This window comes from Callorhinus ursinus, unplaced genomic scaffold (genome assembly GCF_003265705.2).
Source record: "Callorhinus ursinus isolate GAN/ISIS: 27379988/994484 unplaced genomic scaffold, GSC_fseal_2.0 scaffold1, whole genome shotgun sequence".
Classification (NCBI taxonomy): domain Eukaryota; kingdom Metazoa; phylum Chordata; class Mammalia; order Carnivora; family Otariidae; genus Callorhinus; species Callorhinus ursinus.
The window spans coordinates 2,736,430-2,758,103 of NW_027397063.1; the positions used below are offsets into that span (position 1 = coordinate 2,736,430).

Sequence of the window (21,674 nt, forward strand, 5' to 3'; positions counted from 1 at the left end):
CCAGCTGTCAAAACTGAAAGTTTATGGAAGAATTCATGGATCCAGTTATCAGACATTTTTTACTGCCTCGGAACAGAAGACACAGAGATTAATAAAATGCTGTCCCTGTCCTCAGCTTGTTTTTATAGAACATGGCCAGAGAAAATGCTTTTCATGTTGTTGGTTTTCTGTAAGTAAAACTCTTTTTTCAAACAATCCGCCATTCAAAAAAAAAAAAGCTGTTTTTTATGAAAAACTTTTTGTGTTTTGAGCACCTGTCAGTAAACTTTGGAGAAGGGAGTGCCAATAGCATGGGCCTCCCACCTGCATTTTGCCTGTGTGGATGCAGGTACAATTAGATAAACACATCCGCAAACACATGGGGATCCTTTGCATGCAAGTGGATACACACCAACATCTTAATTTCCGTTGAATTTAGAGAAAGTAGGAAACTCTGTGCCACTTGAAGGGTTTGTACCCTCCTCAGAAATCCCCAAATAAACAGTGATACAGCTCGACTGTCAAACGTCGTGGTATGTGTTTGGATGACGAAACGGACAGGGAGCAAAAGCATGAATTTTGGCCGTTAGGTTGTGCCAGTGGAAAAGTGAGAAATGTAAATTAAAAGGATTTTGTGAAAAATACCCCCAATTCAGATTTCCCCTTGGAATCTGAGGGTGCATTAATTTCCATACTCAGTTATCCTTGATGAAAAAGTAGGCCCGACACAGTCTATGTAAAAGAAGAAATCCTCCGGCGACATTTCAGAATCTATTGGGATTTCCAGAATTTGCAAAGAGCCAAACTCGAGACTTCACGGGCTTTCTTGCTTTTCAAAAGCTGCGTTGTTGTGTTTTGTTTTGTTTCCTTTGATTTTTCCTTACGTGCTGTCTGAAGAGTTTAAAGTGTTTGAGCCCAACCTGCTTTCCTGCAGCGCTGCACGCATGCGTGAAAACTGCGCTGGTGTGTTCCGCGCGGTCTGACCCTCCCACGCCAGTCGGTCCTCTGTGCCTACGGCCTTCCCTTGCGTGACAAAGGGCAAGTTTCACATCTCACCGAAACTGCCCGAAAAGGAGAAGATGACTCACAGGTCCAAACGGACCCCAAGGAGAGTGACAGAAACAGCCCAGCTGGCTGAGGAGCCCCAGCAGGGGGCTTGGCTCGCCAGGAGCCAAACCCCGGGAGGGACAGTCACAATCGGACGGGGGTTAGTTAGAAAGTCGCCCCTGATGCCACTGGCGTAGGGGGACGTTGCTGTGATGGGACACGACCCCCCGCCTCCGAATCTGCTGTTTCACTCCTGGACCAGAGATGAGTTTGAGTGGCCTTTACGCCTCGTCTTCCCCCCCCCCCCCCCGCCACCCTTCGGGGAGCAGTTCTGAGGTTTAGCCACTTCCCAGATGCGGTGAGGAAGTGGGGTGGGCGCCCGGGCCATGCGGAACTGCCGTGTCCAGCCGCGGCTTTATGAGACCACAGTTGGCTCTCCGAGCTCAGCAGCCCCGGGGGCCGCCATGCCGCGCCTGTCATGGCGGCAAGCGTCCGGGAGGACTCGCCCGTGACCTTCTTCCCAACTAAATAAAGCAGTCAGTATTGCGTCCTGGCACTTGGATGAACAAGCTGGCGTCGAGGGGGAGGACACGGGCTCCACTGGGAGCATCTGGCCCAGCTTGTTTATAAGGCGGCTCAGTGCGAAGGTCGCCAGCTGGCGGGGCGGGAGTGAACTTGACGTTCGAGTTAAACGTGCAGTCTCTCTGATGGGTCTGGAGGCCTCCTCGCTCTGCTGTCCGGCCGGCCGCCCTGGGCGCTCTGCCTTGGTTTGCTGGAATTCCTAGGGAAGAGGGGGTGGGCCTGCTGGAGCTCTGTGGGCGCTGCCTGCCCAGCACTGATGTGCTCACCCACGTCCCCCGTCAGCCCCCAGCACCCCTCCTCACCTGCTCCGCCTCCGCATCGCCCACGGCTCAGTCTTTGCGGAATCACGTTTCTCACGTCTCTAACGATAATTAAACTGGTATTTCCTGACTCATTATTTCATTTCACTTACATAATGGCACTGTGAGATGGAAGGACTGGTATTACCCCCATTTCACAGATGACAAGGTAGAGGCTCCAGATGGGTTAAGTAACTTGCCCAAGGTCACACAGCTACCAAGTGGCAGAGATTTAAGACACAGGCATTTTGGCTTGAGAGTCTGTACTGGGCCTAGCCCTCTGTATATTCCCAGGGCCCCCAGATTGTATAATCAGTGCCTTATCTTTTGCTGCTTTCAGCATCAGGCAGCCCTTCTGTCCCTACGGTGTTCTCCCACCTTCTTATTCATTCCTCGTGTTTGTGCTTCGAAATAGTTTCCTGCTAGAACCCAACCACTGGCCAGTGCAGAGGCTGCTGTCTGGGCTGAGGTTAGGTCTCCATGAGGGGGAGAAGGAGGGTCTCAGTGCCCTTCCCCACTTGGTTAGCTCCTGCCACTGTGAATCCCTGCACAGGACACCCGTAACCCTGCAGCTTGCCCCCTGGGGAACCCAGAGCTGCAGCACGCCCAGGGTCACCTGTGTGCTGACCAAGGCCCCTGCTTGTCTCCTGGTGCCAAAGCCAGGGCTGCCGGGGCTGGAGGGGAGCCTTCAAGCCTCTCTTGGCAAAGACTGGCTCCAGGCTGCAAGGGTGAACATCAGCTATCTCTACAGCAACACCGTGCTCCCACCCCTGCATTTGGTCCTGCATTTGGTCCACTCTTGGGGTGGCTGTTATTTAGCCAGCCCTCATGCCTTTGCTCTTCTCTGACTTACTGTTCTGGCTACAGCTTGCTGAGAAAAACACTTGAGAGTCTTTCGCCCTCCACACCCACGCACTTAAAATACCAGGCCCATAGGTCATTTTAATGAGGGAATTTGGCGAGTAACGCGTGTGATTCTGGGGTGCGGCTACCACTTCCGCAGGTGCTGGCCAAGATGGGCTGCGTCTCAACAGGGATGGGCTGGGAAGTGGTGGGGGGCAGAGCATGGGGGGTCCTGAAGCTCAGCGGGTCAGTCCCGTGTGCCCACTGGCTGACTGTCCCCAGTTATCAAGCACAGTGCCAGGGTGGGTCGGAAGAGCATGAGGAAGTGGAAGGCAGAGTTTTCCTGGAGTGGGAAAATGTCACACACACCTGTGAACAAAATGTCATCACTTATTACCTCCGTCTATGAGGTAATAAGCAGATGTCCCGGTGCTCAAGGCTTTAAACAAGAGCCCATTGTGGGGGAAGCGACCAGAATATCTCCACCTTGGTGAACCACATCACTGGGGCCAAAACGCTCCGGCTAGTAGCTTTTGCTGGGCAAGCACTTCGTATGACTGCACATAGAATGATAGGTATTAAATGATAGAATTATAATTATGAGCAACAATCTCACAAATATTCACTTTGGTTGAATTTCATTCACGATCAAGTAGGCCAATCTGTGGTTAACCAGGGGGCAGCATTAAACGCTCAACTGCCAGGAGTCCAAATTCAGCTCAGTAAGAAGCTGCTTTTGAATTATAACCCACACTTGCAGTTAGCTGTCAAGCACAGTCTGGGTATAGTGAGGCCACCAGGACTATATTCACTTTTTTTTTTTTTTAGGATTTTATTTATTTATTTATTTGTCAAAGAGAGCGAGCACACAAGCAGGGGGAGGGGCAGAGGAAGAAGCAGGCTCCCCGCTGAGCAAGGAACCCGACGTGGGGCTTGATCCCAGGGCCCTGGGATCATGACCTGAACCAAAGGCAGATAGATGCTTAAGCGACTGAGCCATCCAGACGTCCCTATATTCACTTTTTTGGGCAGTGGTAGAGCATGGGAAAAGTAGCAAGAGTCTGGATTCCTGGTGCTGGTGTCACCAACTTTGCAAGTAGAGATTTGGGATCCCATGACAATAATGTGAAGGACAGTGGGTGTAAAGCCGAGAGATCTAGGTTCTTTTGTGTATACAAGCTGTTAGACTTTGGGCAAATTGCTTAACGTCTCTGAGCCTTAGCTTTGCTACCTATTAACCAGGAACAATAAAATCTATCTTGTTTATTTCATGAGAACAATTATGAGGACCAAATGCAGTAGTATATGGGAAAGCGTTTGAAAGTTTATAAGTTCTCCACAAATCTAGAAATGCCAGTATTATAAAGACAGTAAATCTTTGCTGTCATTTAAGAAACCAAGTATAGGATGGTTATTGCAGGGCTGCCACAGGAATGGGACCCATTTCAGGGGGTCAAATGCACAGGTGCCTGAGAAGCAGCTATGACTCAGTGCTAAGACCAGAACTCTTAAGATACTCGGTGTCTGAACTTGAACTAGCTTGAATAGTGCTCCCTAAAAATTCATGCTCACCAGGAACCTCGGAACGTGTGACCTTATTTCAATAGAGGGGCTTTGCAGATGTAATCAATAAGGCGAGGGCATTCTGGGTTAGGGTGGGCCCTAACTCCAATGACTGGTGTCCTTATAAAGAAAAGTTGATTTGGAGACCAAAGACCCACGGGGAAGAAGGCCACGTGACAACAGAGGCAAAAACTACATGATGCGGCTGCAAACCAATTGCCAGCAACTACCAGCACTGGGGCAAGGCCAGCAAGGATTCTCCCCTAGAGCCTTCAGAGGAAGCGTGGCCCTGCCGACACCTTGGTTTTGGACTCGTGGCCTCCAGAAGTGTGAGAGAGTGCATTTCTGTTGTCTTCAGCCTCCGCTCCGGGTCTGTGTCGGTTTGTGACAGCAGCCCTAGGATGCTGATCCAGTGTTTTTGTGGAATCTGAAAGGCTGAAGCCACAGGCAACCGAGGAAGTGCACATGTGTCCGTGAACAAGGGCGCCGGGAGGGCTGCGGACTCAGAAGATACGGTCAGAGTTGCGAGTGACCTTGCGGGTATCCCATAAGCCCAGAACCCCCTGCTTTGCAGACCAGGAGACTGGAGAGGTCAAATCATTAGCTACAAGAATTCCGATCTAACCCTCTTGCAGGAAGAGCCCCCCGCCTCCACATCGCCGTGCCCACCTCGCTCGCTGGACCTGACCTGCAGCCCCTCCTGCCCGCCCCCCTACTTTGGCCAGATGCCACGGGGGAGGTGATCTGGGGTGTCTTCCTGCAGCCACACATGAACCATGTCCTCGAGATGGCAAATCCCTAAAGCCCAAAAGGAATGTTCTCAGGGTTCCAGGAGAGAAGAGCAGCTGATGGGAAGATCAGTCTGGGGGCTAGGCCTCCCGCGCTTCTCCAGTGCTCTGGCCCCCATGGGCACCCCTCCCCAGAAAGCAACCTCACCTGGCCTGGCAGATAGGTCAGCCATGACTTTGGCTGTCAAGCCAGGCGGGACAAAGCCGGTTTCAGCATCCTGTCGCAGCTTGTCATTGTTCTTCTTATCGTAGGCTTCCCTGGAGACACAGTACAGATCCTTGGGGATTGTTCCCTGGGGACTTGTCATGATTAGGAATCGCTGGCTTGCTGCGGCCAAGGATGACACAGTTGACCCTTGAACAACATGGGTTGAACCACACAGGCCCACTTACATGCAGATTTTTTCCGATAAATACAGTATAGGACTGTAAACGTATTTTCCTTACGATTTTCTTGGTTTTCTTTTCTCTAGCTTACTGTATTGTAAGAACACAGTGTATATATAATACAAAGGAAATACAAAATATGTGTTAATTGACTGCTTCCCTGGTGGGTGAGTCTTCGGTCAGCAGTAGTAAATGGTAGTTTTGGGTAGGTCAAAGGTTATACACGAATTTCAACAGTGCAGGGGTCGTCACCCCTAACCCCTGTGCCGTTGGAGGGTCGACTGTATTTTTACTGAACTTTTTTTGTGACTTTCTTTTGTATTAAAACATGCATGATAGTTGAAAGTATCCTGCTCTAACTTGAGGAAGGGAGACAAGTTGATTTTTAAACGGTTTCAGAGCAGATAGGGGAATGAATGGACCTGTTTTGTTTTCCTTTCATTTCTTTTTGGTTTTGTTTCATTTTACATGACTAAGAGGAGAAACTGTTAAATAGAAACCCACTCCCCTGATGTGGGCGGTCCGAACATCATGCTTAGTCAAACCTTAGAATCCTGTTGGGGAACCCTGAGAAAGAGAAAAGGAAAATAATAAAAGTGAGCACAACACAACACACTCACACTCACACACACACTCAACATGCATACCTTCGAATATCATGCCCCAGATACTGTTTTAATGGTTTTACTCCTATGAACTCATTTAACTTCCCCCCAAATGCTATAAGGTACAACATGCTATGTGTACCCATCTTCCAGGTAAGGGTACTGAGGCACAGAGGGGTCTACGGCCTTGCCAAAGGACAGCTAGCCAGAGTTCAAACCCGGAGTTCATCCTCTGAACCACTTGGCCAAGAGGAAATGTTTTAAATTACTAATATAGGTGCATATTAATACTTATATTATTAAGATTAATTGTTGGTCTATTTATATTAATTATTTACTTCCATGTTAGTAATTGTCTTCTAACTTATAAAAATACGTCTACATAGTTTTTAAAAGTTACCAAAAGCATCACGGTAGACATCTGTAATGAAAACACGCTCACGTCCCATGCGTGTACATAAACTGCTTAGGTGGAGATCCACGTGTGTATATATGTTTATAGTCCTTATTGAATCTCAGTCTGTCAGTTACATATCGTTAAGTCAGTTTATTGACTATAAATTTTGTCTGGCCAATCCCTTGAGTGCCTCTAATAACATCTAGCATTTAAAAGTAATATTTAAAGTCAATTAACCAGCAATTAGTGTTTTTGAAATACAGAGAGAATAATTTTAACTTTGCCTATTCGCAAACTCAGGAATTCTGTCTTCCCTAACCCTTGGAGGGACAGGCAATGTTAGAAGGGAAAGAGGGATACGGTTTCTTTTACTCCTTGGGGACAGCTAGGGGGGAGTGGACAGCTGCCAATCTGACCCCATGTTCCCTGGAGTCTTGACTTGAAAGAAAACAAAACTGAATCTCTCTTGATCCTGTGTTGTTTATTGATGATTTAACGAAAGCTGTACAACCATGCGAAGTGTTAACATCTAGACAAACACCGAAGGTGTGCATTCCAGCATTTAAGTGAAGCCAAAGCTAAGGCACTGTTGGAAAAACCACTCACTTATGCTGAAGAAGTACCACCTTTCCAGTCTGAGGGCTGGAAAGCATAAATTAATGGTCAACTACCCAGAAGATATATTCAGACCATGCCCTCATTTTTCGGTGTTCTCTTTTGTGTTCTAACAGGGAAAAGCTTCACTCTGACCATCACTGTCTTCACAAATCCACCGCAAGTTGCCACTTACCACAGAGCCATCAAAATCACAGTGGATGGACCCCGAGAACCTCGAAGTAAGTGGGCCCCCCAGGGGGCTGGCACGCCTTCTGGGATGGTAAACTGAGGTACCAGGGATGGTATCTCAGAATCCTTGGGTTGGACTGACGCTGCTCGAATGTGGCTAAAACCTCTGTCAGAGAGGACTGTGAGGCCCCTGCAGGGAGAAAGGATTTTATTGTTGACACTCACCCCTCAAAGTTTGTCTCTGAGCCCTGGGCTCCTTTCAAAGCATTCTCTTAGGGGGCAGAGAAGCAAATTGGGCTGAGTCAAGTGCGTGTTCGAAGCATTTGGGGGCCGCAAGAGACTGAGCACTAGTCCCTCAAATACCCGGGGAAATTCAACAGGATCAGAAACAAACAGTAAACGGAAGATTGACCAGCCGCAGGGGAGGCCAAGAAAATGCCTGAGCTTCAGAGTGGACCACAAGGGGCTGATTACTATCCATGCTGGCCTTTTATTCATTTGTTAAGGCCAGAGATGAAGACTATGAAAATGACCTTTTTCTTTCTGTGGCACAGATCAGAATCTTATTACAGGACTGATTAAAATAGAGAATGGGAGGGCAGAAGAATTCCTGGGGGAAAACCAGTAAATATAGAAAGACGGTACCAAAAAAAGAACTCCTGTGAGGAGAGCTTTTTTAAAAAAGCAGTGGGGTTGTTTAGTCTGCAGAAAGATGTCTTCACAGTGACTTAATGACTATCTTTGAGTAAACACAAGAGTAACACTCTTTTCCAGAGCCACACCCTTCCCCAGGATGGAGGCTGGGTTCCGCCCAGCGTCAGCATGCCTCCAAACCGTATCTCAGGTCCCTGGTGGAAAATGAGTACTCTCTCTTCTGACGGGAGAGCGATTCAAAAACAGGGCTTCCCACTATACCTGGAGGTTGAGATGCAGGGAGGTCAGGTCGTAAACCGGAGTGGTTAGGAGTTTGGGCTCTGGGGGCAAAACAAGTGGAGTTCTGGTTCAGGCACATAAGCCTTTAGCAAGTTACGGAGCGTCCCTGGACCTCAGTCTCCTCGTCTACAATGGAGACCATCCTAAAAGCTTCTTTCTAAGACAGAGGGAGACAGTGCTCTGTGTCTGGCACAGAGAATGAACTCAGCAAATGTTCTCCATCCCCAGGAGAGGTTCCCTGGCTGCATCTGAAGCTGGGGCTCAGCGGGGCAGTCCCCCAGAGGCGCTTCTCCCAGTGAGGATGCTGCTGGGGTGGTGGGGCCACCCCCAGGCGTGGTTCCACAGGTCACCCTGTGCTCACCCCAGCTGTGGCAGTGTGTCCTGCGGTCCTGGCCACAGCCTCAGGGTGTCTCGATCACCTGCTGGAACCACCCCATGCGCTGCCTCAGCTTTCTCAATGCCCCAGAGCGGGAAGAACCCCCCCTCCCCGCACAAGGAGCCACCACACCCACCAGGGACAGCCCCCCTGGGACACGGCATTCCCTTCACCATTCCCTTACTGCCATTCGCCTAGTCCGTGACTCCCTTTATTTCTGACCTCATTTACCCCCTCTCAGCTGTTTCTCTTGAAGTCACGGAGACGATCTGGTCATGTCCAGACTCAGGAAACTCGGAGTTGATAGCATCCCCGGATCCCAATTTACATTTGAAAAGCCGGGCACGGGCACGAGACGACACAGTGATAACCAAACCCACCTTCATAGGTTTCCCAAGTAGGAGCGGCCAACTGAAGACTCATAGTGACCCTGTTATGTAGCAGAAACATGGCGCAGGCGCCTTGGCTCTCCACAGAGGACCAGAGAGGAAGCAGGCTTCGGTTCTAGCAAGGCACAGGGCTGGGGGAAGGCAGTTGTGAGGTGTAAGGAAGTTGTCTTTGAGGGTAATTAAACTTTGAGAAAGACCCCCTCAGGTGGCTGTAGAATCTCTCTCTTCAAAAAATAGAAGCCGTTCAATCATTGAACACTACATCAAAAACTAATGATGTACTATATGGTGGCTAATTGAACATAATAAAAAAAAAAAAAAAATAGAAGTCATTCAAATGCTGACCCGCCTGGAGGAAGAAGCCTAAACCAGTGACCCCTTGGTATACCTCGTCCTGTTACTCTCTCATGCATAAGAAAAAAGGGGGGCGGGTTTTGCCCCACTGCCCATATTTCCCATAACATTCAAAGACCCACCCAGGCGGCTGAGCTTCAGAAGACAAGTGGTGGGTGCTCTGACTTTTAAGAATTGGCAGTCAGAGCGGGAAAATACGGTATTGTAATGACCTGCCTGTATATACAGTTTACTCTCCTGCTGTTTTATAACTTCAGAAAACAGTCATTATTGAGAAGGGCTCTTTGAACAGACAGAAGGGATTTGCTCCAGGGAGGCACCCGTTTTTATGGAGTCTTTCCTGCCAAATGGAATTTGGGGTCTTAGGAAAAATTAAATGGAAGGTACTAGGCATGGTATAGAGCGGTGTCAGAGTCCCAGGTAGATAGTCCCACACAGCACAAAGGACTTCTAGAAAAAAAACTGAATGCACACAGACTCCCAGGGTGGCTTGAGTAATGCCGACTTTTCTATTCACCCCAGGAAGCAAGGGTGGGCTCTCAGTGCTAATTTTTGTGTGCTGTCTTCCTCATTATGAGCAAGTCTAGATTCAAGGTGGGAACTACTTTTTAATGAAGCTCTGCTCACAGCCTCCTTCTTTCTTTCTTTCTTTCTTTCTTTCTCTTTCTTTCTCTCTTTCTTTCTTTCTTTCTTTCTTTCTTTCTTTCTTTCTTTCTTTCTCGTAAAGAGAAAATCAAGAGAGTGTTTTTCAGGTTTATTGAGATATAATTGACATATAACATCGTGTACATTTCAGGTTTGCTACATGATGATTTGATACGTGTATAGTGCACAATGATTGCCAGTATAAGATGAGTTAACACATCCATCACCTCAAATAGTCACAGTTTGTGTGTATGTGTGTGATGAGAACTTTTAAGACCTGTTCACCTAGCAGCTTTCAAGTATACAATACAGTACTGTTAACTGTAGTCACCATACTATCCATCACATCCCCAGGACCTGTTCATCTTACAACTAGAAGCTTGTACCCTTTGACCACCTTTGCCCACGCCCCTGCACTCCCACTCGGCCCCTATCCCCTGCCCCTGGCATCCACCAATCTGCTGCTCTCCGTTTCTATGAATTCTTTCTTTTTAGATTTTACATGTGAGATCATACAGTACTTGTCTTTCTCTGTCTGACTTATTTCATGGAGGATAATGCCCTCGATGTTCATTCATGATTGTTGCAGATGGCAGAATCTCCTTCCTTATAAGGCTGAATAATATCCCACTGGGTGTGTGTGTGTATTTTTTTATCCATTCATTTATTGATGGACACTTAGGTTGTCTCTGGTCTTGGCTATTGTGGATAATTCACAGCCACGTTCTAATGTCCTGTTAAGAGAGCTCATTGCGTGTCAATCAGGATGCCCCGACAGTGTCCCATCTGTGGATTAATAACACCTCCCAAGTCCCTATTATCATTATGGGGCTATGAATTCTGGTAGATCCTGGCAAAGTGGCTCCGGCATTCGCAAGTCAATAGTTTTGGAAAGTTCTGTTGTTTCATGAAATCAAAGACTGGGGGAGCTGAAGAGAGAGCTTCTGGGCCTTAATGGCCTCAGATTGGAAAAAAGGGAAAAGCCCAGGGAACTGAAATGATGTGCCTTGGTTGAAAAGAAATAGTTGGTGATGGAGGCAGAAAGAGAATGAGGAGCTCCTGGTACATAATCCTGCACTCCCGTCCGTCCATCCAACTGTCCGTCCGTCCACTGCACCTCTCCATCCACCTGTGCCGTCTGTACATGACCTATTCTAGACTCTCTGACGTGGCTTTGTAGCCTCGAGTTTGAAATGCGGTGTTGGCTTACAGGACTTTTCACGTTCGTGCCAGCTGGAAGATGGTCTAGAAAGGGCAAATGGCGGTGCCTCGTGGCGGGCATGGAGGCTTCAACTTGAAACACTCGAGCAAAAACCCAGCAGGGAAGCTTATGTCACTTGCCCTGACACTGAGGTAAAAAGGACTAAGCACTAGAGAACATGCCGACCGTCAGCCAGCCCAGGGGGATCACTTGATGCTTCTCGCCTCAGTTTCCTGGTTTTCTGAAGGTGCAACAAAAAGTGCATTCCAAAGAGAATGGAAAACGGTTTTCACCTCAGATGGTTACTTGCTCCTTTAGAGCAACTGACCTGCCGCCTAGGGAATCACAACTTTTTTTTCCCACATTCCGCGGGATTTTATTGACTCTCAGGCTAATAGAGAAATTACCAATTGATGAAAAATTGAATTTATCATGGAGAAAGAGCCCCATCAGAAGGTGTTCTGGGCTGGGCTCCGTTCTCGCAAGCACCAATGGGGAATCTGTGTTCAGTTCATAGATAGAACACTTTGAGGCTTGTAATATATTGAGAGATAGTCTTCTCATTAAACGTGAGAGATAGACTGACAAAGGGATTTTTCAGGACAAGGATATTTGAGAGCTGTTTTTATGTATATTTTTTTATTTTGGGGGATCCGGTGAAAAACTCTAGCCCCAACTCATGCGTCTGTAATATGATGGTATTAAGATACTGAGGCATATTCTCTGCAGAGACTATGTAGCACCTCAGTGCCATGGAGGAAGATATTTTGCTAAGGAGAGATTAAGCAGTTGGGACCCTGAGTGACCCGATGGCAGGGGGTATCCCAGGGATATGAATTGGGTAGTCATTTTGATGTCACAAGCCATCCCCTGTCTGGCCAGGTATCGGTTACATCTGGAACACTGAGTAACCTAATTAAAACTTGAAAAGATTAATACAGCAAATATTGGCCATTTCTGGGGCAACTCCTGGCCTCAGGTTCACGGAGTCCCTCACAGAAACTGTGTTGTGCTGGCTTGGAATTCACAATCACAGATGGCTAGGTGGAGTCCTTAAAAACTTTGGAAAGTGCTTTTTTCTGGGGCACTAGCCTTCTTGCCGACTAACCTTTTTTAAATAGGGAATCATAGTTAAAATAGGTCCACCCCAGGGCCTAACTCTTTATCACTCAATCACATCGCTAAGGACTTTGTTGAGATTACATCACACAAATATATTTCCTTCTATGAGTTTGAATGGAAGCAGCAAATCTCTAACAGAGAGACAGAAGAAACAAGATCCTTAAACATGGAGAGCATGTTTGGAGGGAAAAAGAGGAACTATGGCGATAATGGGCCTAAAAATCAAGCTTCTTTGGAAAAGTGCAGGATGAGCAGAAATGTTTACAGATTGCTTTTGTGACTGACTAAGGCACGGGGTTTTTAAAATATTATTTTCTCTTAGTAATAAAAACACATAGGGGCACCTGGGTGGCTCGGTCATTAAACGTCTGCCTTTGGCTCGGATCATGATCCCGGGGTCCTGGGATCGAGCCCGCGTGGGGCTCCCTGCTCAGCGGGGAGCTTGCTTCTCCCTCTGCCCCTCCCCCTGCTCGTGCGCCCTCTCTTGCTGTCTCTCTCTGTCAAATAAATAAATAAAATCTTTAAAAATAATAATAATAAAAACACCTAATAATAATAATAGCTAGCACTTAGTACTATTGTTCGCCCAGCACAGTTCAAAGAGCTTCCCGTAGATTAGTTGATATCATCTTTGCAAGAACAGGTAAGGAAGTCGAAGCAAAGAGAAGTGAGGTCCCTTGCCCAAGGTTACATCATCAGGAAGCCAGAACTGAAAGAAGCAGTCCAGACACGGCGACCCACAGACGCCAATGTTTGGTTTTAAGAACTGCACCATCTGCTCCTTGGGCTTCATTGTATTGAAATTTCTGTTTCAGATATTTTTTATTAGGAGCATTTATCAATACAATTCTGGTTCAAATACAGTCTTCAAGAAAGCAGAGCCTTGGATCCTAGGAAGTCATTGGACAGGCAAGGAACCAGCGTTCTCCGGTGGATGGGTTACAGTGCCCTACACCCTGGGGCAGGGGGCACGCCCCACCACGCAGCCACGTGGCCCCAGGTACCGATGGTTGGCTCCACATCTGTCCCCGGGGTCTGCTTGGGGGCCTGGCATCAACAGGGACCTGAAGCAGGGACCCCCGGTGTGGGCCTGCAGGAAAGACGGATAATGTGACAAAATGATCACCAGGTGAACATTCCAAGTCCTGGTCCCCCCCTTTGGCAAAGAGCTTCCTTGAGGGTCCAGGTGGGGATCAGAGGGTCCAGTCCTCCAGAAGGATAGAAACTTGTGTCCTTTGCTCCTCACTGGCTAGTGGAACGGAAGGGAGTTTTATAGATCTATGAGCTCAGGATTGTAATTATCCATCTACAGTCACTTTGCTCAGAAATGCTGAAGCATTTCTTCTAGGTAATGAACAGTGATCTACTTAATCCCTTGTATTCTTCAAATATCAGATTTGGACCTTAGTTCTTTCTAGATGAAATCCTGATTCGCAAAAGAAAAAGGAAATAATGCTTTCTTCCCTCCCACCCGGATATAAAGTAGGAGACAGACAGAAGCTCCAAGAGGCGGAAGTGTTCTATTTATTTATATTCCTCCTCCACACTCCGAAAGGCATTTAGGTGCTAAGATGGACATTCTGGGTGACTTCCACTGTGCTAAGCTCCCCAACTACCCCAAGACTTGGCAAAAGCAATTTTTAAAGGATTAATAATAATCTGCCTAAATGTGTCTAGTAAACTTTAGAATCTCATTCTGTTTATTATTTTCAGTAGTATCAAACTAGAATAAGAAGAATTTTATATACATAAAGATGTCCCTGACCCTTGAGTTTTCGATGGACTTAATTCAGGTCAAGGTCCAAAAGGTTCCCTCGGACGAGTGGAAATATGAGGATCCTGGGGAAAGTATGCTTCTCCCCCTGGGAGCAGTGATAACCTCCCTCCCTCAGCTCACCGAGACTGGGGAGGCCTGCGACCTCTTGGTAACTAACCCTATCTATACCGAAGTCAGTAAGATTTTTATTTGGTATTTGTATTGCTGCAGAAAGGAAGGGGGAGAAATCCTTCCAGGTGGGTACCAGTGAGAACCCCAGGAGAGCATCTAGGTACCCTCTCAGTCTAATAGAGGGGGACAGGGAAGAGAAGCAGTATGCAGTGAAACTTAGTTCCCTTGGATTTCTCTTTCCATTGGGGCTATTGCAAACCGAAGCGCTAGTTTGTTTATTTATTTTTTAAGATTTTATTTATTTGAGAGAGAGCGAGAACACAAGCAGGGGGGAGGAGCAGAGGGTCAGGAAAAAGCAAACCCCCCCCACCCCCGCTGAGCAGGGAGCCCGACGCGGGGCTCCATCCCAGGACCCTGGGTCATGATCTGAGCCAAAGGCAGATGCTTAACCGACTGAGCCACCCAGGCGCCCCCCCCCGCCGAAGCTTTATTTTAAATGTCATCCCAGTGAGGTGGGGATCTGAGCCAACATATCACAGTCCTTGTTAGAATTTAGTACATGAAGGGCTAAAAAGAAAAGAAAAAAATCTGTCTCTATTTAGGCTTCCATTTCTTAATCTTAAAACATGTAGAAAAGCCTCTGGATCCTGAATGGAGGACCTGGGTTCCCACTGGCACCACCGGCCAGTGGGTGTGACCTTGGGCAATTATCTTAAGTACTTTCATCTTGGTCCTCACGTTCCTCTTCTATCCAACCAGGTGATGGCATGAGATAATCTCCAAATTAGTTCCCACTTGGAAGGGGTAACAAACTATTGTCAGAAAAGCAGAATCATAGGCCCCTTCGAAGCTGAGTCTCCTGGGCCCCCCTTCCCTGGGAGAAGAGGACTTTGTCCTATGTGACATCGGACATATCCAAATGTACCCATGTGCATAATATGTTAGATATCTTCTTTGGGGGGGGGGGCTGTAAAGTTTTGAAAGGGCTTTTATCACTTATTTTTGAAATTATCTGGCTATGAGTAACTCATTTCATTACCTTCAGCCCCAATTTCACTGCCTTGAACGATGTAATTACAATCAGGGTTGAGATTCCCCATTCTGGTACTTGCTAACTGTGTGGGTGACCATACCTGGTTGGGGGTGGCTGGCCTGGCTGAGCCTCCGAGGACAGAGGCTATAGACCTCACAGGGCTGGGAGGCTGGAGGAGACAGCCTCTGTAGAACATTCAGAACACACAATAAGTGTTCAGAAGATGGAGCAATTATTTGCATTTAGTCTTGGAATCCTTTGACTCTGAGAAAACTCTAAACAACAACAACAAAAAAATGTGAATCCTAAGTTTAAAAATTCATGAAGTTGCCATCATGCTGCATTTTTTAAGACATTTAATTAAACATTTATAAATTTTGATTTTTTTTTCCAGTTTTCCTTTTGTATTTGGATCCAGTAAAATTTCTTTTCTGGTATTTTTATGGACCCTTGAAACACACTGGGCACTGTCCCTAAGTCCCTCTTTGGTAAAATGGCCTTACTCCCAAATGGTGAACTTTGTGAAAAATTCCAGGGGAAAAATCCTGTCTGAGTAACAGCAAAAGTCGGTGCTGAGACCTAACGTGCAGGCTCTTTTCAATATATGCATGACAGGCTGGAGGAGAGGCTCTTCCACACTGTTCTAGAAAACTGACATGAAGTATGCCAGAGTCTCTTGGAGTCTGGATTCTTGCCCCAGAGGGGAGCTGCTTACCTCCCCAGGGTGCCTGGACCGTTAGCCACAGGCAAGCTTTGCAGACTTAGGAAACACACTCAGTCACCTTCTAAGTTCCCTAAACCAACATGTCTTGCTAGTCTTGTCCTGGGGCTTTTTGGATATTTTGGTATCTGTTTGGTAGGGCTTTTCTTCATTTCCTCCAAAGACATTCAGTGGCATATTTCGACGGCACAGGTGCTCTCCACTGTAGACTTGGAGACCCTTCTGAGCATGCGCGGCGCCTAGGTTTGCAACCAGCGTGCCCTGTGGCCTGGGGGAGCAGCCCCCCACCTGGGGTGGTTGGGGGGCAGCTCAGCCGAGGTCCACGCCAGTCATCCAGTTGCACTGTCAGGGGACCTAAACCAGGGCCTTGGTCACCTCGGGTGCTGCAGGACCAGGTGGACCCCAGCGGTGGGCATGCCACCGCCAAGGCTGGGGTGGGAACCACGCCTGAGGAAAGACTGTTGTTGGCAGCGCCACACAGCGTTACCATGGTGGGCTTCTCGACTTTGGGGTAGCTTGAGAATTTTTTCCACACACTAGCCATTTTCCACTTCTCATTTTGAAAACAAACAAACAAAACTCTGCTTGAGTGTTTCCGAAGCCTTGGGGCTTTTTCTGTAAGCCATGTAGCCAGGAAAGTCATTGAGTAAGAATTGGATCCAGTGGGTCTCCTAGAACTCCACCACCTCCAAACAACAGCAAAGAAATCCCCCAAAGTTCAGCTTAAATAAGTCAAGTAAAACTACCCCTTGCACTAGATCTGGGTTTAAGTTCATTTGAGCTAACTTGCAGTTGCTGTCTTCTGTTCTTTCTATAATCTTGTCTTTTATAATCATTTGTCTTGAAGGTTTTTTGCTATGGAAAGTTGGCAATAAAGAAGGGATAAATTAGGTATAATCGATTACTGGGCATTACAACTGTATTATCCGACACCACAGAAGACACTAACGTTTGGTTGAATGTGAAATGCCTCTTTCATAACATGACTGGGCATGTACATGTGGTGTATTTGTCTCAAGTTCTATGTGCAAGTAAGTTATGCAGTGTTACTGGTTAAGTTGGCTACAGTCAATAGCCAGATATTGTGAATATACACTTATAGGTGAAAATCAAGGTAAAAAAAAATTTAAGTACCCAAAGCAAATTTCTTTGCTGTTTGCCTTTTTTTTTTTTTTAAAGAAACACAATTGAATTAATCTGCCAACTCCCTAGACCCCTATAAAGTAGGTTAATGGCAATACATTAGTTTGGTACTTCCATGATTTACATATACTCAGGTTCCACTAAAGACAGTATTGACTAAAACTCAAGCTGTTGTGAAAGTCTTTCAGGATTCTTTCATATATCAAAATGTCCAATATTTGATATGCTATGTGTTTGGTTGGTTTTGTTTTTGTTTTTTGTTCGCCACGGGCTAGAAATAAGCCTTCTAGTCATGTGAGATAAAAAGCAAATATTTTGAAATCAGTAAATTCTGAAGGACTGTATGCATCCATGGCCCCTTTTGGATTTGTTCCTGGTATCACCTTATTTTTATTTGGCTTTAAAGTGGTTTTGTGATATTTCCAATTCGTTCATTTTAAAGAGCTGAGGAGAAATGCACAGGGTCACCTCTTTTTGTTCGTCTTCAGCTTTGCCAACAGGGCAGAGCCCCGGGCCTCAGAAATGAAGCAGAGAGCTCTGAGCCTGAGGGAGGGAGGGAGAGAAGGATTTGGAGCAGGACCAACCTGGCTTCAAGTGTGATCCCTGCTACTTACTAGCTGCACAGCAGTTTCCCCATCTGTAGAATGGGCTCAGTGACACCTGCCCTGCTGGGGGGTTAAATGAGGATACAATGAGCTAGACTGAGAGGAGGACTGGAGTGGTGGCGGGCCACTAGAGAGCTGGCTGCCTCATTCAGTCTCCCCTCTCATCTGAGATCAGATTAGCCTCCTCAGGTGTAAAACCAGGAAGGTGATATCCTTGGTGGGGTGGGCAGGGGCAGGCCAAGGTCTTGTGCAGATTGATGACAGCCAGCCTGGAAGAGAGGAGCTTCTTAAGTATTAGCACATGCCCTGGACACATAGGTCCCTTTCCGTCCTCCCTTAGCCCTTACCAAGGGAACTACTGGAATTCTGCCCAAGTGAGGGCCAAATATCTGCCATTGGCAAGTTATTTAAAAAAAAAAAAAAAAAAATCCTGGCAGATCAGGGCCCCAGAATGCAATACAATAAGGGCATTTTTCTGTTTTCCTTCTTACCCTATTATTAATTCCGAGTATTGAACCAACTTCAACGACTTATTCCTCACCGAAGCAAAATCCTGTTAACTAGATGGCCTTGCAGAGGGGTGGTCCTTCTCCAGAGATTTTATCAAAATGTAGTTGTTTCTTAACTGAATGTGAGTTAGCACTCATACTGCTGTGTGCCTGCCAAGTCTCTTAACATCTAGAAGCTTCTGCTGGGTCATCTTATGAGATGGGACTAGTCATAGGAGCTGTGTCCTGCATAGGGTTGTTTTGGGTGAATTGAGATTACATATATCAAGGTGCTTTGTAAACAGTCTTATCAATTAGCTAGTAGAAATCTAATAGCTATGTAGTAAAATAATAGAAAAATATAATGGAAAAATTGTTGTTTGTGTATATTATGCAAAAATCTTAGGGATCTTAAATAAAATAATTACTGGTTTTTTTTTTTGGAGGTAGATTTCATCTCATGGGGTCTCTTGGAATTGAGGAAAATAAACTTGTAGAGAAAGAAATAGAGACATTCAAATCAGCCCCCGCTGTAAATCCATGCTGCTGAGAATTTTATCTTTTGCCATCAGAATATCTTTTTTTTTTAAGATTTTATTTATTTATTTGACAGAGAAAGACACAGCAAGAGAGGGAACACAAACAGGGGGAGTGGGAGAGGGAGAAGCAGGCTTCCCGCCCGAGCAGGGAGCCCGATGTGGGGCTCGATCCCAGGACCCGGGACCATGACCTGAGCCGAAGGCAGACGCTTAACGACTGAGCCACCCAGGCGCCCTCCATCAGAATATCTTGATATTTTCTTTACCTACTACTCTGTCCCCTTGAAGAAGATTGAAAACAAAAAGAAGCAACCCAGACCGTGGAAGAGAGCTGGGTTTTCTTTTAAGATATATTTGTTTTCCAAAGCCTAATGCGGTTTTTCCTCTGCAACTCTGTAACTCCCTTCTCTCTCAGTGAAAGGCTTGGGAAGGGCGGCTGGAGCATATGAGGTCCTACTGCAGCCGGAGGTGTCCTTATCCCTTTTTTTTTTAGCCCATAGCTCTTTACATATGCTGCTTGCCTGAGATTTCTGGATTAGATTTCAGGGAGGTGAAATGTTACACCCTTGAGCCTCCATGCCAGTTTCCCAGGGCGAGAGTCAAATCTGCAGCTGCTCAGAGGTGAGAATCTTTCAAGGCTCCAGCGAGAAGCCGGCTTTCTGTCCTGTTCAGTTGGCTGACTGGCTGCCAGGAGCAGGTGGGGAGAAACTCGTTCTATTCCTTGGGTGATTCAGCCAGGCGCAAAATAAATAGGCGGCTGAAGGCAGGCAAAAAGGACTGGAAACTGCTGAAATTTGAGTCTCCAGGGTTGGGCTCATCTTGGGAGCTGCTCTGTTCAACTGTAAAAGGAATCCTGAGCCCTGGGCAAGGGAGCGGTGGCCGGCCTGGTGGAAAGACCCCTGGCCTGGGAGCCGCAGCTTCGGGCCCCGGCTGGCTCTGCAGAGCTCGGTGGCCCCCCGCCCCCCCCCCAGAGCCTCCGTTTCCCCATCTGCAGAATGAGAGAGGATCCGATGATTTTAAGATCTTTCATCGGCTTCTCAAAGGACGACTCGATCCGTGTCTGTAGGAACAGTGGCACTTCCAACGCATCATCTTCCAACCTGGAGAAGGAGAGTCCCCCCACCCCCCACCCCAGGGCCCTGCAGACCTGCAGCCAGCCCACCAACCTGGGGAGGCAGAGATCCCGGGACTGGGAAGACGGGGGAGGCCTGGAGGGGAAGACAGAGTGGGGGTGGTGCATCTATCACTCCCCAAGCCGGAGCAAGAAATGAATAAAGGTGACGTGCCGCAAGCAGAAGAAATCATCCTAACTAGATTTCCCATGGCTTTGGCATCATTTAAGAAAAAAAAAGAAGACATCCTTCTACCCACAAAGTGCTCAATTGTGCAAGCCACAGAGTCCCAACATGGCCAACTTCCTGAAGGTGCCCGGTCAGAGACCTTAGTGTTCATTCCCACCGCCGACTAAAAAAGATGGTCTGAGCCCTGTTGACTTCATTGTTCGATGTTTCTGAGCGAGGGCCTCCCTTGTTCGCCTCCTCGCAGAGTTATGAGCTGTTCTTCATTACCTGCCCTACCTATCTGCACAATCTACCCGCAAACAGCTTTGGTTGACCACACCACTTCCCTATTGAAAGTTAATACTGTTTGACTCATTCTGTGTTACTAACCTGAAGCCAAAGAAAACAAGGCAGAGAATAACCGGCTTGTATGGAGTTTGGAAAGCTCTCAGAGGCCCTGCTTTCAAAATCCTATACAGTAGCTTTACTATAGCTCTCTGCTGCAGCTGCAAAGAAATGAAGGAAGCAGAAGTGGTTTAAAAAAAAAAAAAAGCGGGGGCTGGGGAAGAGCCAGGGCAAGGGGGGGGGGGGGGGGGGGGATGCCCCGCAGGCTGCGGGAGGACTCGGCATCATCTGCAGAAGATTATGAGCACCTTCTCCCGGAGCTGCGATTCTGCCTTCATGCACCAGAGTATTCAGACAGAGGAGGGACTGTTTACGGAGTTCAAAGGAGAGAAAGATCAAAACACGCGTGGAGAAGCAGGGTCTCCTATTGCTTGAGGAGCGGAGTGGAGCTGGGCAACTGGTCCCAGCAAGCTAGGCTGCGGTAGGCAGAGCCCCAAGGGAAAAAGACAGAGAAAGGGGCAAGTCTGTTCCTTTCAGATCTGGAAAGGATTTGCAGGGAGAAGTTTGCCTGCCTTTGCTAGGGGAGCCTTCTCGTTCTTCATTCCATCACTGGCTCAGATGTATGTAGTCACCAGGGTGAATAGGGAGCGTTTGTGTCTTGGAATAAATAGAAGGTCCCCTCCCAACGTCGCCTGGCAGGCGGTGGGACTCGTATTGTCTTCACTGCATCGTGGCTCTTTGCGGACCCCAGGCAAATAGCTGCTTGCCCATTAAGGTAACGGGTGGAGGAGAACTTTCTCCCCTCCAGACGCTCCTTCTCAGCTGGGTGTTGGCAGCAGTGGACAGAAGTTGGCCTTAGTGAGGTCCTCATCCCCCAGACAACCTGAGAGCTTTTTCTCTGGATGGTGTGAGGTGGGGTTGATAGCCCATTAAGAACAACGACTAGTTATTGTTGCTTTTCTGACCAGCAAGTGCTCAGGAACCATGGTCCTCCATTCACCTGCAGGGTCTGCTCGGCCACTCTCTAAAGGACTTTGACAGCCCCTCGGTCTCCTGCCTCTGTGAGGACAGCCCCAAAATCAGTTGGCATTTATGACACGAGAGAGAGAGAGAGAGAGAGAGAGAGAGAGAGAAATCAGATGCTCCCCCTGCCCCCCCCCGGACTGCTAGGAAAATCCCCTGGGGCCCAGTAAGCAGGCCGTTTAGGAATGGGAAGGAATTTCCTTACCCCTCTTCAGAAGCAGAGGAGTAGAGAGCACCTTACGCACGGCTGGGTGCACATCCCAGAATCAGTCTAGCCTACGGAAGGGGAGTTTATTCACTCCTTCCTTCATCC

General features: G+C 47.5%; 1 protein-coding gene across 8 annotated transcripts in view; it reads left to right on the forward strand.

Moving 5' to 3' along the window:
- RUNX1 (RUNX family transcription factor 1) overlaps positions 1–21,674 on the forward strand; it is a 247,289-nt gene that overhangs the window by 174,537 nt on the left and 51,078 nt on the right. For all 8 annotated transcript variants that reach the window (XM_025871737.2, XM_025871777.2, XM_025871766.2 and 5 more), the window contains one exon: positions 7,222–7,326. In XM_025871737.2, coding sequence (XP_025727522.1) covers positions 7,222–7,326 — 105 coding nt within the window. The remainder of the gene's footprint in view (positions 1–7,221; positions 7,327–21,674) is intronic.